This window comes from Ornithodoros turicata, chromosome 5, assembly GCF_037126465.1.
Source record: "Ornithodoros turicata isolate Travis chromosome 5, ASM3712646v1, whole genome shotgun sequence".
NCBI lineage: Eukaryota > Metazoa > Arthropoda > Arachnida > Ixodida > Argasidae > Ornithodoros > Ornithodoros turicata.
In genome coordinates this window covers 42,119,674-42,139,115 of record NC_088205.1, presented here as the reverse complement: position 1 = coordinate 42,139,115, position 19,442 = coordinate 42,119,674, and the positions used below count along the sequence as shown (strand labels likewise).

At 45.9% G+C, this 19,442-nt stretch overlaps 1 protein-coding gene across 2 annotated transcripts in view; it reads left to right on the top strand.

The window, feature by feature from the left end:
- LOC135394402 (major facilitator superfamily domain-containing protein 6-like) overlaps positions 1-19,442 on the top strand; it is a 171,557-nt gene that overhangs the window by 70,484 nt on the left and 81,631 nt on the right. For both annotated transcript variants that reach the window (XR_010422883.1, XM_064625130.1), the window contains exon 2: positions 13,504-15,009. Coding sequence is in view for 1 of the 2 variants with exons in the window: in XM_064625130.1 (XP_064481200.1) it covers positions 13,504-15,009 (1,506 nt within the window). In the remaining variant the exon portion in view is untranslated. The remainder of the gene's footprint in view (positions 1-13,503; positions 15,010-19,442) is intronic.

The window sequence follows — 19,442 nt, the reverse complement described above, 5'->3', positions numbered from 1 at the left end:
GAAGGAGCACAACATGCCCATGATTGTCATGGGAGACTTCAATATGGACATTAAGAAGCCCCAGAACAATATTTGGTTCGATGAAGGAAAGCTTCGACTAGTCGTGACGATAAATTACCTTAACCCGCACGGGAAGTGTTATAGATTGTGTCTTCGTCAGGAGCATAGACAAGGTAGTGGTGACCAGGTACGTCAGCTTCTTCAGTCTTCACATGTCTCTCCTGTCCATCGTCGGAGAATGCTAGCGATGAGCTCATAAATGCTACCGCATTTCAGTGACAACCTGCACGTGCGACAACCTGCGATTTCTCCCGTGATTTTTAATGCGAAGCATTCTTTAGCTACTGGGTCACTCCAAGCCAAATAACCCAAAGGTCGTGCTCGACCACCCTCAGTTTTGCTTTCAAAAATTATCATGGACTCCTTATTGCAAATAAAGATATTTTCCCGAGTTTTTTTTTACTGGACAATATTGAACCGTTGTCGACTTAGGCGGGGTCAAAGTTCGTCAGAATCGCGAAAACCATGCTACGAAAAAAGTTACCTACTGAGCAGGGTGTTGCGTCTAGGTGGACTTTAGTGACCATTAGTAACCTTTAGTAACATTCTGCCAATATCAAGTTCTTCCCTCGTGTTTCATTTTCAGCCAGCGAAACAGGGCTGCTTTTGGGCGCTATTTCTTACAACTTTGCGCCTTGCTAAGGGCACTTTTCGCACAAGCTTGAAGGGACAAATAAATTCAGCGTGTTCTGTACCTTCCATACTTCAAAATCACATGTTTTGAAGGCCGACCACACAATACTTTTTGCCCAATTTGATCCCAAATGCCGTAGTTTTGGTAAAGTTGGCCGTTTTCAACGGCATTTTTTAAAATGAAGCGGTTGGCCGAGAACAATCAAAATAGATGAAGATGACAGATCAATATCTATACTAAATCATATAAAAAAATTGAGAAGGTACTTTCTGATAAGGGCGAGAAAATTTTTTATGTCCCACATGGTTACGCGAGGGCCGCACGAGACGGCTCCCTGTGAGGCGCGCGAACAGATCGCGTGCCTAGGTGTCACAAGCCCAGCCCTGCGGGCGGATATGAGCATGCCCTCTTTGTTGCCAGCCTTTTTATTGATAAACTGTGTAGTTTTTATTGTTATCAGTGCATTGGTAAGTATTGTTAGTAGGTGTTTCTGAGAGTCTTTTATTCGCGGCGTTTTAAAGTGGTAGTCATGAGAAACGACAGCGATGATTTCACACTCACAAGGAACATTATGAGCAAACCATACTAACCCTTCAAATGCGCGTTTCTTATGATTAATAGCAACGCAGGTCACGTTGTGAGCGGATGGCTTTTGCTGCATTGTAGCGTCCAAAAACGCGCTCGTACATCCACGTAACCTTTAACACATGACCTTGAAATCGACTTAGGAGAGTTCATCCGATGCTCAGTTGATTAGTTTATGATCGTCTTTCTCACATATGATGCATGCCGGGTAACCAAAAAGGTTTTTATTGCTCCAAGTTTCTTGCTGAAGTCGTTGTGTTGAACAATGGCCGAAGTAGGAACGTCAGCAAATGCGCGCGGGCAAAATGAAGTACTGCAGTATGAAAGTGCGTGGCACGCAGGGAAACTCCAGTCGGAGCAGCGTTCAAGACCTATATTTTCGCCGTACAGAGGAAACTGTAGTGGTCACTTCTAATGAGATACCTTACCAATGGTCGCCTTTGCTTTTTAACGTTTCAAAAGAAAATATGAAATAATAATGAAACCGTTGTGCATTCATTTATGTGAGTATCTTTTTGCTCGTACTTCAAACTGTTACAATTGCGAAAATAAAATATGTAGATTGTCTGAATTGCTGAAACTGTTTTTATCATTCCAGCCTGCTTGGGTGATCATCAGCAGCCAGCTGTTCAGTGTGGATAGATAAGCAAGCGCCACATGAACGTCTCGGACTAGTACGCGGTAGTAGCATAGATGTGACTTAGCTGAATATAATGTCTGTTCTGGTCCTCCATAACGGATAGGAAAACTTCACCACACGGAAAAACGTTATCCGAACGAAGTGTCGCGACCCACCCGTGCGCCGTTCAGCGTAATTATGTGTAGAGTGGGTGGGATATAAAACATATTTTCTCGCCCTTATCAAAAAGTACCTTCTCAATTTTTTATATGCTTTAGTATAGATATTGATCTGTCATCTCCATCTATTCGGATTGTTCTCGACCGACCGCTTCATTTCAAAAATGGCGTTGAAAATGGCCAACTTTACCAAAAGTACGGCATTTGGGATTAAATGGGGCAAAAAGTATTGTGTGATCGGCCTTCAAAACACGTGATTTTGAAGTATGGAAGGTACAGAACACGCTGAATGTATTTGTCCCTTCCAGCTTGTGCGAAAAGTGCCGTTAGCAAGGCGCAAAGGTGTAAGAAATAGCGACTAAAGCAGGCCTGTTTCGCTGGCTGAAAATGAAACACGAGGGAAGAACTTGATATTGGCAGAATGTTACTAAAGGTTACTAATGGTCACTAAAGTCCACCTAGACGCAACACCCTGCTCAGTAGGTAACTTTTTTCGTAGCATGGTTTTCGCGATTCTGACGAACTTTGATCCCGCCTAAGTCGACAACGGTTCAACATTGTCCAGTAAAAAAAAACTCGGGAAAATATCTTTATTTGCAAACGGAGCGGCAGTACGTACTCCTTCACAATCGCACCCCATTAACCGCGGCGCAAGGAGCCGCGCGTACACGGAGCGGTAACAACAACAACAACAACTAAATCATGACTATGGCCTGGGGTGATTCACCGCTTGAGAGCAGTACCCTACCCCATTACACGAGAAGCATGAGATGTGAAATATGAAAATGAAGTTATGTGCAAGTCCAACTCGAACTCCCGTCGTCTGGTTGCGCAACGCTATACGTCGCACAAAAGGAAGAAGCACATGAAAGAAGCGCCAATGGTCCTTGAGATGCAGGGGTGGACCCTACAGCGTCTGGAGCAAGCCGGTAGCCAAGAGGAACTCCAAGAACATCAGAAGTCCTCGACGGTGTTGGACATGGCTCTGACATGGGCCAAGAATTGCAGCCAGGTTGAACGTCTGTCGGCTAGCACCACTCAGCTGAGCACAGAGTTGCCGCCTCTCCGGAGCGGTAGTATGCACCCAGACCAATGCAAAACCGATTTCTAAGTGGCGCGCTGCAGTGGCGCTGACGTTAATGATTGCGTCATAAACCGTTTATAATAAACTGTTAATAAAACCCGATCTTGAGGCACCCGTTGTGTCAGATGAAATGGTGCCTCGAAAGCGGCCACCACCCACAGAAGAGGAGCTCCTCGACCGGAAACGCGCACGGCGACGGGACAACATCAATTCTGTGTGTCGCTTCAATGCACCGTTCTGGCCCATGAGAGAAACTCTTGTCCTCAACCCAATACTGAAACACGACGGTAACAATAACAACAATAACGCAAAGACGTTCAAGACTGTCGCATCGGTGGTGCCGGCGCAATTGCGTCCTTGTATTCATGTGAGCTGCGTCGTGAGTTGCGATGTGGCTATCTGACATCGTAACAAAATCTGACCTCTTCTTGTACGTGACGTTGTGAGTCTTCATAAACGATGCTTCGCATATCGTAGAGAACCAGCATGGTTTCTACAACATTTTTTTTTTTTTTTTTTACAAATCAATCAGTAACGTTGTTGCAGATGGAGTGAGTTCTGAATTAAGAAAGGTTGTCTGCGGTGCAACCTAAGGTTCCTTGTTGGGTCCCGTGCTATTTTTGCTTTTTATTAATGATGTGGTAAACGTTTGTAACAATGCATTGTTTACGCTTTAATTAGATGACACAAATGTGTTTTTTTAGTAGCCCAATAACAAAAGATGTTGGGCTAGTTGGTATACATAAGTCATTATGGAATACGCACAAAATTATCATTAAATTCAGTTTCATTAAAATCGCATTAAACTGAGTTGTGAGTTGCGCGTGTGTTGTTCCTCTTCTTCCTTCGTCTGTGTGTTTTGTGCGCATTCCATGCTGACTGATTTTAGTAGTTGAACGCATTCTTCAGAGCTCTGGTCGCCTGGTCGAAGGCGAATCGTTTGAACTTGAACGTCCGGAAGACAAAATACAAAAAATTTAGGCCTCGTGGAAAGCTGTTTCCCTTTGAGCCGGTGATTACCTTCGCCAATTGTGCTGTCGAGAGAGTACAGCCGTTACGGTTCCTGGGTGTAATCTTCTAAGAAAATTTCCAATGGACTAACCAAAGCTGTAGGCGTTTTGAACATGTACGGTATATACTCCCACCAAAGGCTAAGATTCTGTTCTATTACTCCCGCATCTGCTCTAGTATTTATTACTGTATGCTGGTATGGTGTTCCATAACACACACGAACCACACACACACACACACACACACATGCATTGGATGATGGTGAGGTGGGCGATTCACCGCCGCTGTGGCGGTACACTGCCCTATTGCACATTGGGAACGGATGAGGGGATGATGATGGAGGGAGCACTTGCAGATATCCGTCGCAAGACCGGTGGAATAATGGTACCGTGATGTTACACGTAAGGCTTGTCTGCACCGCAGGGTGGGACTGCGGATAGTTTGGACCACGTGGGGTTCTTTTGACGTGCGCCGGAAATCTCCGACACACGGTGCTGGAAGCAATGTTTACCTCCCCCACATAGCACGTAGCACAATTGGTACAGACCGGTGGAAGGCAATAACTCCTCAAGAAGACGAAGGCCTTGCATCTGGTGGGCAGCGTTCGACCACGGTACGAGAATCTTCGCGAGGTTGAACGGCCGTTTGTCAGTACGTTGCATAGCAACTTCCATGAGCGCAGGCTCTTGGTGATATTGCCCACAAGCCAGGATGACGTGACAGAGGTCGCCGTGCACTCCACAAGTGGGGCAGAAGGAAGACGAGGTGGAGTCGAGAGGGTGTTTAAAGGCAGGTGTATAGGCAACGTTCAGCCACATGCGGTGGAATCCAGACAGAACAAAATGTCCTGGAGATTTCTATGGGTGACCCGCTAACGGAGATTGCAATCTCCGTGAGAGAAAGCTATTTCTCCAAAGGATATTCCGCGGACATACGAGTGGCCGGGGTCCGGACCTTCCCTGGAACGTGCGTTCCCTGACAATACCTGGATGTAACCCGGAGCTACGCGGATATTGCACGGAGTTAGTGCATATAATGCGGTAGGCTATTTCATGTTACCAAAACAAAATGCAGAGACAGTCGATAGGACCACAAAGCCCACGAAGCTTTAAAAAGATTAGACTAAATCCTTCCATGGAGCAGTAGTGCAAGCAATACCGATCCGCAACCGTTCACAACCAAGACACGGTCCACTAAGGCAGACCGCGTTAGGAGGTGAGCAGGCGGGTTGCCCCCTCCTCACGTAAGTACGCGGATTTGAAGGGAGACCTGGACATCCTTCACTCCCTTCCATAGAGAAAACAGATACTGTGCACGATTACTTTATTCAGGGCTGGGCACGATACTTCAAAAAAGTATCTTCGATACTGATACTCGATACCCTCAAAAACTGTGTTTCCGATACCGATACAAGATACAGAACCGAAATTGATTTTCGATACAGATACTCGATACTATATCGTCGATACTTCGATACATCACTGAAATCCCGAATATAATAAAGCTAGTGTTATGCAGAGTTCGAGGTAACTCGTTACTGTAACTAGGTTCCTTTTTCTGGTAACTTGTAACTTAACTCGGTACCTTTGTGCCGTGGTAACTTTCGCAGGAGCTCGTTTCTTTTTCAGGTAACTTTGCCAAAGTAACTTAAGCTAAGTTCCAAGTTACTTTTAATTCGCTTTTCACACACGTCTACTTATTTCTTGCTTTCTCTCCGGTTCTTTCATGGCATTTTATGCCACGCAGAACGTGATATTCGATCAATGACAGTATTCTATTCAGGGAGTAAGAACTGTTGCCACTGAAATGAAGCTGAACCATTGTGCGCCCTCAGGAAGTAAGATCCAAAGCGTACGAATTGTTGGACATAAACGAAAACGGTCTAAGCGTGCTGCACTCCTCTGCAGGCAACTCAAGGTCGAACTCAACTGCTCATGTGCGCTGCACTTGTGTAGTGCTATTTTGTGTCCGAAGTAACTTGAAAGTAACTCGTACTTTTTTAAGTAACTCCGGAACTGCGAGTTACATTTCAGGCTGAAGAACTTCGTTACTAGCTTACTAACTTACTGCTTACTATCTCGTTACTAGCGGCAACTTAACCCGTAAAGAGTTCTTTTTGATGGGTAACTTCTCAATCTGTGGTGTTATGATTAGCGAAGTTTACATCACTGAAATCCCATTATAATAAAGCTCGTAATATGATTAGGGAAGTAAAAAAAAATCTCCGTTATTTCTGTAACCTTTTGTGTATTTTTATAGCGCACTCTTTCTGAAAGGGCTTAAACGTATCCGACCGCACGGATTTAATGAAGCTGCACTGTCTCAGTAGCTAGCCTTGTTAGAACTTTAGATTGGACTGAAGCCATGGGTACGTTGAAACAATCGCTTCTATAAGCAGCCTAGCAAAAAACAATTCTTTAAGATAATGTTCTTCATGTGTACCGGTCTGTGAGCACTTGACTATACATACGAATAAACCTGAAACTTTTTTCTGCTACTTTTCGTTTGGTACTGCAGTAGCTACCCGGTAGCCTCTGACTTTGCTCGGTGCTAAGAGGTGCAAGCCCCGTGCGCTTGGGGAACCGAGCAGCTATTTTGCCAGCACTGCGATAACAGACGTTTGAAGTTGAACATTCTTCGTTAAAAGCTAGAAGGAAAACAACAAAAAGTAAAAGGAACCAACTAGAAGCCGCGCGCGACCCAGAGCACGGCCAAGGGCCTCCTCTCCCGGCGACCTTTACGATGGAGCGCGCGCTGACGTAAGCTTCGAGCGAATTTATGGTCGACATGCCTACGCTGCTGCGGCCTGGCTTGTACTACCGCCTGGGCGAGCGCCGCCGACCCCAAGTCTCACGACAGCCTCAATATTTGCCTTTTTTTTTTAGTATCGAGTATCGTTAAAATAGACGATACACTAAAAATGTATTTCCGATACCGATACTCCGATACTCTCATTTTTGGCACGCGATACCTAATACCGATACACTAAAATGCATTGAAAGATAGTATCGAAGATACATGTACCTTCGATACTGCCCATGACTGTACTTTATTATCTTCTGTGAATTCGAGAGTATCGGTTCTGATACAAAGAGAAGGGTGAAGTGTCTAAGTTTAATTCGATTACACACACAAACATCATTGAAGTAAGAAATTAGTTGCAGTATTAATTCACCATCAACTGTTGGTCTGTTTCTTATTGGTTTCGTTCGGGATATTCAGTTGTTCGACCGCAATTCAAACTTCCGCACTGCTAAAAATCTCGCGTTTCTCTCTCTCTCTCCCGCAAGAAATGATCCGTGTAACACCCCATCAGGGACGTGATTTGGACTACCATTGAAACAGCGGACATGGGACATCCTGCGGATATACAACCAGATACTTCCATTTATGATGCTTCCAGGGATGTCCGTCGGACATCGATTATCGGATACAAACATTGGGATCTATTTCGGACGTCCACAGGATAAAGTGTTCTGACTGGGAAGAGTGCAGTAAAAGGGGCGCGGTAGTCGCGGAGGAATTTCAAGAGAAAGCGTGGGGTCTATAGCAGAGAGAAGGGAGTGGGCTACGTCGTGTTGCCATTAAGCCTGCATCTTGGGGCTGCTGAGCGTCGGAATGAGGTAATGAATCAATCCAAGGGCTCGTATACGAATCTAGCAGACCAGATCAGCGAAAGAAAGCCGCAGGAGATACGCTGCCAAAGCGGCGATCGAGCATGTGATCCTGCTTTCCACGTCAGGGATTTGCTTCCGACAGGGGCCGCCACCACATGTCCTCGCGCCCAATGTACAATATGTTTTTTTATTCGTTACAGAATTTTTATTAGAAAACTAGAAGAGCAAAATAGATGCCGTTTTTGCAGTTGAGTTATATGGCCACGCGAACATTCTCTCGAAGAAGGTATGTAATGCATGTATGTATATTACCTAAAATTCATTAATTAACTCTTTAATTAGGTGATTTCGCGCAAAAGCGATACAGCAGAACGGGAGATATTCTTCGTTGAAAGCCATTCCATGTTTCAAAAACCCTTAAACGCGCACATGTGTTGAAATATTCATAGCTGAATTTCGCTATCTGATTGGTGTAGGAGCTAATCTGTTGGTCAAATAGACCGCTCTTCGACCCAGATAAGGCGAAGATCGCGTCATTACTGCGCTCGAAAAGTGCGTATTTCTTGTTTCGGCTTATTTGCGTAGCGAAATTCAGCAATTAATATTTCAACACACGTGCGCGTTTAAGGGTTTTTTAAACATGGAATGGCTTTCAACAAGGAATATTTCCCGTTCTGCTATATCGCTTTTGCGCGAAATCCCCTAATTAAAGAGTTCATGAATGAATTTTAGGTAATTAGTGATCTTCTAGCTAATATTTTCTTCGAGAGTATGTTCGCCTGCCATATAACTCAACTGCAAGAACGGCATCTATTTTGCTCTGCTATTTTTTTAATAAAAATTCCTAACGAATAAAAAAGCGCCCTATATATACAGGGCGTCTTTTTTTTCGATACAGATTTTTCATTAAAAAAATTAAGGGCTATAGACATCCTGTTTTCACTTCTATCATCTCTGGGCAGGCGGACGTTCTTGGCCATCTGTTGGTCAACCTTCGAATGAATAATTAGCTAAAATCGTTCATTAACTTTTTAATTATAAAGGCTATGAAGTTGTCCCAATGAGAACATCTGGTCCCTTCGGTCACCTGATACCGTAGCCGTTTTCAGAACTGAACAAAAATCCGTTCGATAGATCGTCCGCAAAAATTCGTGAAGGAACACCATTTTTTCTTTATTTTGTTCATTGGCGCATCTCCAGAGACGCGTCTTCCCTTCACTCCCAATGTGAGTGGGTGAAGGAGCACAGTGCCCCCTCATGCGTCAAAGATAAGCTTTAACTTGCGGAAACAAAACAAAAACAAATGTATCGGATGACGCTATCGGAACTGCCCTTATCTTGGGTTGCATTTCCTGTTTTCTTTTAATCTTTTTCCAGGACGCAAGAGGCGACAGTGTGCTCTTTCGCTCTCTCACATTGGGGGTAAAGGAAAGACGCGTCTCCGAAGATGCGCAATGAACAAAATAAAGAAAAAAATGGTATTCCTTGACGAATTTTTTGCGGAATACCTATCGAACGGATTTTTGTTCTGAAAACGGCTACGGTATCAGGTGACCGAAGGGACCAGATGTTCTCATTGGGACAACTTCGTAGCTTTTATAATTAAAAAGTTAGTTAACGATTTTTAGGTAATTAGTCATTCGACGGTTGAGCAACAGGTGGCCAAGAACGTCCGCCGGCCCAGAGATGATAGAAGTGAAAACAGGATGTCTATAGCCCTTAGAGAGAAACTGATGTTCTGAGGCTGGAACAACATAGAAGGGACAGATACATTCCGTCGTATGAATGTGTGTATGAGTGAGCAAAAAATGTAAGAGTGAAAGGAGGGCGAGTGAGAGTGAGTGGCTGGTTTGTCGTCCCTTCAGTTGACGCACCCCGAAAGTCGCTGGAGAGGCGTGTTAGCTTAGCTCAATTGGTAGAGCCCTGGAACGGTAATCCAGAAGATGTGGGTTCGATCCCTACAGCTGGCTAACCTTTTCAGTGACTTTCATCTTTCATCGTTTATAGCCCTTAGAGTTTTTTTTATGAAAAACCTGTATCGAAAAAGAGACACTCTGTATAATGTCGGCCACAACGGTCTCACCTCTGCTTCGTTTTACTTTTATTCGGCGCTAACCGTTGACTGAATCAGGTATCAGGCGTCATATCCTCTTATTCAGTGACGGCAATGCGGCGTTCCCGTTGCCCTCTTCGTGTTATACATTTGAACCTGCTATATTAAAACTATCATTGCTGGTTTGAGCATTGTCTTGTGCTGTTCGTTTTTGTGTTTTGTCCTTTGTCATTCCCCCCAAGCTCAGGGACATGTTGCAAACGTCCCTTCTCTATCTATTGTGCCGTCCGTGGTACCATCGCTCCGAATTGTGAAACTTTCGTTGCATCTCCCTAATTTTTACATAGGCGACTGCCGACTATTACATCGAGCGAAAAGCAAGCACTAGTCTACATAACCAATTTAGATGTCCAAATTGAAAAGTGCTTTACGTGTTCTTTACGTTTCTTTTTTCCAATGCGTTTAGGATTACCTCCTGGTGTCTTAAATATTGGCGTGTCATGCTTCCGATCAGCGGCATGGCCGAGTGGGCTAAGGCGTCCGCTCGTTGGTGGTAACCAAGGTCGTGCTGTAGACTGGGAGGCGGTGGGTTCGAATCTTACAGCCGGCTGTGCTGTCTGAGGTTTTCCCTGGGTTTTCCGAAGACTTTCCAGACGAATGTCGGCACAGTTCCCCCTAAAGTCGGCCCAGGACGCATACTAATCCCCCTGTCCCCCACTCCTTCCTCCTGTCCTCTCTCCGTCTGTCCACATCTGTACGCCGCTCATAGCCACAGTTGCTTCGCGGCGCTAACACGCAATCAAAATAAAAGTGTTGCTTCCAACGACTGTATGTTGCACCCGCACATACCACGGCTCGGCACTGCAGTCACTTCAAAAGCAAGGGAAAACGAGTTGACCGGCAGACTCTACAATACGGATACGAAGAGCTGGTGCAAAAATGATCGACGGAGTACCACGTGACGAAGCTTGTCCAATCGCCTGCCCGGGAGGGCGGCGGCGCTCTCCACATCACACGATGGCGCTACTTTGGCTACATCCAGTGACTTTAGGCTGGGTTTAGCAACCTCCTTTCATCGGACTGAGAGCGAGGGCGCGAAAAAAGGTGGTCAAGCGCTAGGCTCCGAAACGCATGATGTTCGGCTATTTTTTTTTCCGATGGGATAGCTCCGCAATATCCGTGTCAATTATAGTGAACTTGAGGAAATTGGGCACGCGCTTCACATTGGTGGGGTAAGAACCCTTTACTTGGCAAGTTTCCGAGTTCACTACGCAAACCACGACAAATTAGGCGAAGCGGGCTACAAACATGGACAACACAAACACGCAAGCCTCCAACGTCCAGAATCAATGAAATCAAACAACTCAGGAAAAAGGTGCTGACGCCGGGATTCCAATCTGGGCCTTCTGATTTCGGGTCCGATATGCTACAGCTACACCACGACAGCAGGACTTTCTCCTGAGCTATAGAGTGGTGGTGGTGGTGAAAGGGCTCGCCGTTGTCGGCCTCACAGAGGTGGGCAACGTCACGACTGACGCCCTGGCGGAATGTGCGTCCTGGGCCGACTTCTAAGGGAACTGTGCCGACATATGTCAAGTACAAGAGGGACGAACAACCAATCACGCTCTTCCCATTGTGTCTTACATCTTTCTCACTCACTCATTCAGACACGAGGCAGGGCGACAAGATATCTATACTACACAAACAAAGTAAATCATAAGGCCCTGGTTCGGATCCTTGCGTCAGCACCTTTTTCCATAGTTGTTCGATTCCGTGTTCAGTTCGTGAAAACTGACATAATAAAAGTTAAGTTAGATTCACATCAGGAGGCGGCAAAAACGTAGTAAGAACAAATGCCATTGACCGCATGATTCTAGGTGGCGTGGTTTTTATTGTTATCATCTAATGACACGTTTTCTAGGACACCCTGTATGTAATTCCGGAATGAATAATTATTTAATAAGAAATGTTCACCCCTTCCCGGGCATCTACATCTGCGCTACCCTGAACTGCGATTCCAAGCGCCTCCATCCCTACCCCGACCTGCTGCGTCCTTTGGGCATAGGCTTCGACTGAACGTCCCGTATAGCGCTCGCTTGCTGCACAAACTGGGCAAGTGTGCTTCCCCAACTGCGGCCAATGCGATGTCATAGAAGACTTGGAACACATCCTCCTCGATTGTTCGAAATACGCCGACAGCCGTAGGGCCTTAGAAGTGAGCTTGGCTCGTCTGGATGCCCGCCCTTTCCACGCTGCGAAAATTTTAGGTCCTTGGCCAGAACACCACCAAGCGGTCGCACTGCATGCTCTGCTGTGGTTTATTGAGTCAACCAAGTTGATCAATACTTTGTAACTTGTGACTTCTATACATTAGGACTACAGTACTACTGCGTCTGTACGTTGTGCCTCGTAATTGTGACCGACAACCGTGACACTATGTCGTGACTCGCACAGTGTTTGACTCTCTGCTCTGACTGTGGCTTTTCTTTTTCTTTCACCGCCGTCAATAATTACCTAAAATCACTTATTAAAATAAATTGTTAAAATTACTTAACTAGTTATCTAATGAACGACTTTCGAGCAAAAGTAAGACCACAGAATGAGAGTCAAACCTCGTTGAAAGTCATTCTAATATTTAAAACTCCCGAAGCGACCACGTGCGTGGAAATACCCATCCTCGAATTTTGCTATGCAAACCGAAGCCGAAACACGCATCAGCAGCGCAGGGGGGAGGGTTCGTATCCGAGCGTTTCCTGGTTTTTCCCCAGACGGTATAAGACAAATGTAGGCACAGTTCACTGTGAAGTCGGTCTAGGACGTACGGTCCCCCCTGCGATAGTCGTGACGGTGCCCACCAGAGTGTGGCCGACTACGGCAAACAGTTCCAATTGGACGACGACCACCACCGCGTTGGAGCTGATTCAAGAGGGCTGATCAGATAAACCGCTCTGGGGGACCGATGAGCCGGCGAAGAGCGTGTTGTTCCTGTGCTCTTAATGCACCTGATTTTGCCTTATTTGCATTGCAAATTGAGCGATGGGTACCTCACAGTACGGGCCCGTTTCCGGATTTTTAAAAAGTAGGGTGCTTATAAATATCGACTATATCCAATTCTGGAACCAGAACTACATATTTCTCTGAAGACCTCTAATTAAAAAGTTAACAAATGAGTTTGGTAATAGTCATTTACTAGTTCTATACTCGAGAGAATGTCCGCCTGGTTCTATAACCCGCCTGGAAGAACGGCATCTGTGCAAATCTGATACGTTTTGGTTAAAATGATCTAATAAACGTCCTGTATGAAAAATGATATGCAAAATCACATGAACAATTTTAAATGGCGTGCAATATAAACCTCACTTCCTGTAGGCCAATATGTCATGATGACCGTGTCTTATCTTGATTGCGACTTATGTCTGACTGTGTGTGTGTGGGGGGGGGGGGACATGTTTAATAGAATGAAATGAAAAAAAATAGAAATGTCAGCCAGGCTAATGCCCGCTTGGTATTAAAAAAAAACAAAACAAAAAACTGAAAATAAACTTAAAAATATTTGTGGGGTTGGGGCAACCCGCATAGCATATGGAACAGATTTTAGAGCATAAATGCAGAAAACATGCAACCATTACGAGCGACTTTCATGGATGTGTATTTATTACAGGAACTGCCTGCCTGCTGCCGTTCCTCACAGTACACATGCGACAATTGGGTCTGAGCGTGGAGGAAACTGCTATCATCTACACGATCATCCCGTTCGCGCAACTTCTGGGTCCTAATATGGCTGCCTTCCTGGGCGACAAGTACGGTCGATATAAGCACGCCCTCCTCGGCTGTCTCATCTTGACCGCACTCTCTGGGAGCAGTCTTCTACTCGTTCCTCAGGCCGTAGGGCCTCCACCCCCACCTCCCACTATCCATCTCCTCTGCGGGCCCTCTCTAGAGCTGGATGTTGTCGTTGACCACTGTGGAGACGAGCACGGTAACTGCCCGGAACCTGCAGCCGGACAGGCGTTACCAGTGCAGCTTGCAGACTGCAACCTTGACTGTCCTGACGATGATTACCCACACGGCATTGAAGACGCTGGTATCTGCTTCACGGATGATTACGACAACAAAGAATGTCACCGAGTCGACGAGAACGAAGCCTTAAACAGTCGGATGGCTGTTGGACTGTACTTGCAACCTGCGAGGGACCCGGACTCGATTTGCTTTCACCCTGTAACTGCTGTGCTGTGGGACAGTCACACGTTTCACAATGTTTCTTGTATGAAGCACCTTCCAGAACATGACCACACCAACTGTTCTCTCAAGTGCAACATAGAGGATATTCCAGCAGTGAATACAACATCAGCTGCGGAATTTTGGCACGCCGAATGCACGCCTCCTGAAGGAAGTGACAGGCGTATCACCATCAGTATTTATTTTCTCTTGCGAGTCATCTTTCAGATCTTGGTGTCTGTCTGTTTCACGTTTGTGGACGCGACGACAGTGTCAATGGTTCGCATACACGAAGGCCGCTTTGCATGGCAAAGATTTTGGGCCATCGTGGGCTCTGTGTTCTCTGCGCCCATTTCGGGCTTCTTCATTGACGTAACAAGTGAGCACGTCATAACCGGCTTCGACTATTCACCGGCATTCTACATGTTCAACGTGTTCACTGTGCTTACCGCCATTTTTACGTACGTTCTTGACCTTGACGTAGCGCACCCAGGAAAAAGTGGCTTGCGCCGTGTACGTGAGCTCCTCAGGGTACGTGAACTGCTCAGCTTATTTTTGGTGGCATTAGGGCTGGGGAGTGTGTACGGGTTTCTTGAGTACTTTTTGTTTTGGTACCTCTTGGATTTGGGGGCACCAAATTACTTGCTCGGCTTGACCATATCCGTCGGTGGCCTCACGGGCTTTGCATTTCTGTACGAATCAAAACGTTTTTTCAACAAGTTGGGGTACGTGAACATTATCATCCTTGCTGGGCTAGTGTACTGTGCGCGGCTTGTTGGATACTCCTTCATCGGCAATCATCCGCTGTGGTGTATTCCGCTAGAGATGCTAGAAGCAATGACGTTCCATTTACTCTGGGTGGCAGTCGGAAGCTACGGAACCCAACACGCGCCACAAGGACTAAAAGCTCCAGTTCAAACATGTGTTGGGGGTCTCTACTTCGGCGTAGGTAAGAAAATATCTTCAATAGTCCTTTCAGTTGGATAGTTAGTTTTACTACTGAACCCAGGAACCTTAAAGGAGCATGGAAGGGCTAGAAAAGACATGTCGGGAGGAGTAGAAATTAGGATTACAAGTCCTCGGACACCCATTCGCACAAAAGGTACGAGCAGCCTACAGCGAACAATCCTGGTGCGCAAACGAGCTTTCAATCTAGTGGGCTGGGACAGCTGCTGTTGAGAGCTTTCCTCGGCTGCCATCTGCGGTGTCATCCTCCGCCTCCTTTTTTCCTTCTTTCTTCTAGCGGTTGTACTTGACGTCGCAGTCGACCGATAGTCTTGCTCCCGCGCTGTAGCAGACGATTATCGGTAGACAACAAAAGTGTTCGGATGAGCTGACGTCACAACACGCCAATAGGACATGGGAGAACTGTGATCCAGAAGATGTGGGTTCGAGTCCTACAGCTGGCTAACCTTTTCAGTGACTTCCATCTTTCAACGCCAATAGGAGCCGGGGGAGTTGGTCGCTGTCCTAGAAACTAATTTTCTCAGGAAATGTTCAAAGGGAAATATTTTGCATGAAATTTCCTGAAGGTAATATGAATGTATCACGCGGTAAAAAAAAAAGAAAAAAGAAATCTATATGTATATGCTCGAGGTGCCTTCCATGCTCCCTTCAAGGAACAAGAATATGATATTTACAATTGCTCTAAACCCTGGTTATTTCATCAAGCAGTCTGTCGGTACCGACCAAAATATTTTATTTATTTATTGTAAAATATTTTCTTTTGACAGTGTTTTATCATTGCGCAGTTCGATTTACAAAAACACCCGAAAAATCAGCCATGTTCTGAGCGGCGAGACGTTGGAGGCAGGGCACCACCTGCTGCCGTGACGTAACGATTTATGCGTGAAGTAGCATGGGACATATAGAACAGCTGTGAGCAAGCTTCGTGACCAACCGTTTTATCTGGCCCTGTTGGGTAATGGAGTAACTGTGAACGTCTCGAAGTCCTCGCTCAGTTAAGTTCCTCACTATGACCTCACTATACTTCACTAAACCATCCTTAATAAACTTCACTAATCTTTCGCGCGTGCTACAGGTTACATACGATCACTATTCTTGCTCAAGGACTCATGCTGTATGTCTTAGAACCCGCCGCGGCTAAAAACGAAAACTGATGCGACGAAAACTTACTGCTGACTTTACTGAAAAAAATAAAATAAAATAAGCGATTGCAGATTGCAGAATAGCGATTGCGATTGGGACAACTCCACGATGAGCCTCCGCGCCGTCCATTTCACTTGTGCGAACGCTCAGCCTTCCCTCATCATGGACAGGGTATGACCAGCGAATAAACGCGATCAGCTGGAGAACTACTCTGTGAAGAACTACGCAACACAGCCGTACAAAGTCGCATTGCAACACTACACGCTGCTGCTGTGCCATGACGTCATTGAGTGTGTCATTATTGAGACCGGGAAGGTGCGCGCCCTGTTGAGAGTTCTCGATGACGTCACCTGCTTTTGGGAAAAAATGCGTTTACTTTCCTATGATCAAGGTTTTTTAAACAACACGTAAAACGACAAAATACAAAAACGCCATCAGGCCCAGGGAGGAGGTAGTGCGAATAAGAGTAAAGGGTTTTATTGACAAGCTTTCTTGCAGAATCTGCACTTAATCAAAACGCAATAGACCTCTACCCGGGAAACGTCATCATGACGCTGGTAGACAGACTGAAACCGAAATAAATCGAAAGGGGAGGGCTGGGTTCCACGAATAGGAACTTGTTCGCTGCCTCCTATTGAAAGAAAAGTAGGACCGAAGGTCGCGTCCCTTTCAGGGACCATCGTAATCCCCTCAGGACCGTGGCTTTCGGGCGCGACCTTGTTCGCCCCTATAGCTACGAGCATAGTTCAATTCTACCAAACTGGTGGCGCTGTCGAACACTATGACGTCATTTGTTTACAAACAGGGAGGGGTATATTTGCTTTGAATTACTTTTTAAAATGGTGCACCTTGTGCAGAAATGGGATGTTGACCTCCTGTTGTGGTTCATGATGTTGACTTCCTATTGCGGATGCTGTGTAAAGAAAAGAATGGTGAGCAAATTAGAACGGTACAAGCAAGCTGGTGTACTGTAGAAAGAGGTAACATTTCCTTGATGATGATGATGATGGTAGGAGGAACCAAATGGAGATGTGAGCCCGCTCACCGCGGGACAAGCTACACCAGATCTAGTAGAGAAAAAAAAAAACGCCTAAAAAGATGAGAGATTTGCTATGCTCGTTTGTAGTGGCTGAAGGACTACCGAGAAAGAGAGCCAAAGGCTGGGAATGAGGTTTGAGGTCGGTTTAATTTGTGCGGCTCGGAACTGGACTGCCGGTGTGCACGAGTCCAAAGGTGCGGAGACTTCGTCGACGTAGGGCTATGAGCACGCGATGAGCGACGCTACAGCTGCCCCTCCTTCCAGCTACATCTCCACAGAGCCTCATTCACAACCCTCGACCCGTCATGTGACCTGGGCAACACGCCTCCGGTCTTCTGGAGGGGGGGGGGGGGGGGCAGCTGTAGCGTCGCATTTCCGAGCCGCACAAATTAAACCGACCTCAAACCTCATCCCCAGCCTTTGGCTCTCTTTCTCGGTAGTCCTTCAGCCATACACTCTTAACGAAGGTGATCAGTGAGTGCTGTGCGCCTTTGAGTTTGAGGAACACAGAATACGATTGTTGTTGTGTTGTTACGGTTGACATTGTGTTGTGTTCTTCGTATTGTGTGTTTCTTAAACTCAAGGAAATGTTACCTCTTTCTAAAACAATGGTGATTCCCAAAATCGGTGAGGATGGATAGTGCGATGAGGTCATACGCCACGTTACTCCGTTGAGTGCTCGATCCGAAAGACTCAGAGGGTCATACACTCGTTGGCACACACTCGGCAGTCAGTGACGGACAAATCACTCTAGCCAACCCACGATCACTTCGACGTGTTTTGTTCGACCCATGGCGATCAGCACTCGTTATAGAGCACGATGATGCAATCATCAAAGGTGAGAGTCGGGGCACAACGACAAAAATTCAACACAACGTTTTCCTAATGCTTATGTATCTCATAAAGTTGAAAAGGAACAGTAGGTTTGAATGCTCAATCAGTTACAACAGACAAGGAATAAGGACAAGCAATACAGATTAACAACAACAAAAAATAAATCGTGACTATGACCTGGGGTGATTCACCACTGGAGAGCAGTACACTACCCCATTACACACGAAATATTAGATGTGAGATATGAGAATGAAGTTATGTGCAAGTAGAACAATTGAGCTCTGCTCCACTGGCTGCTCTGCGCTACGCCACAAAAAGGAAGGTGGAGAAAAAAAATACACATTAAAGAAGCACCAATGGTCATTGAGATACAGAGGAGGACTCTACAGCGTCTGGAGCAAACCGGTAGACAAGAGGAACTCCAAGAACACCAGAAGACATCTACTGTGTTGCACATGGCTATGACATGGGCCAAGAATTGCAGCCAGGTTGAACGTCTGTCGGCTAGCAGTGCTCAGCTGAGCACAGAGTTGCCGCCTCTCCGTTTCGTAGAGCTCACATTCTGTTATGACTAGGGTTTCCGGTTTTCGGTGGTTATTTTTTTAGAGAAACGGTGAAAAAAACGGTGGTTATTCCGCTCACCTCGAACCGGTGGCTTTCGATGGAAATATTTTAAACATCAATACACTCGGTGAAGATCGGCTTGACACGACACTAGCGCTAGCTATACGTATACACTAACAAAGCACTTTATTTTCAGGTTTTACAAGAGTTATAACGGCTATATGGCCTGAATTTATTGTAATAGATGGCCAGGTGCATGTTAAGAGGCTCGGCAGACATCGCACACTGCTCTTTTCGCTGCAAAAATGTTAGGTGTGAGAACGCGCGTTCTACATTAGCACTTGATACCGGAAGTGCATGCAAGTCCAACGCTGCGGCCGCTGTTCCTTGTGTGCCGCCCAGAAGCCGGCAATAGAAAAGTCACTTGTTGGGGTCACAGTCACCAAAAGATATTCAGCCAGCTCGTCCTGGAGTTGTGGTAGGTCACTGAATGACACGACACACTTAAAAGCGTGAAGAATGTGCTCAGCGCTACCGCCTACTTCGGACTAGTAGGTGGGATCAATAACCCCGACTTTGTACCAGAAGGAGTCATCTCAAATGTCCATTCTGAGGCAGGTTCCTTTCCTTTGTAGAGATCCACTTTGTGCGCACGGTCTCGTAAAATCTAGTGAATGCTGTCACGCACTGCCCCCGATGTAACTCCGTCATCGTCTCTAGAGGGGTTGTTGTTCTTGTTGCAAAATTCGAACACGGTGTTGATTCACACCACGCCTGCAGTTTCGCTTCCAATCGCAGTCCAAGCACGTAGAAAACATCAGTTACTACTCTGACTC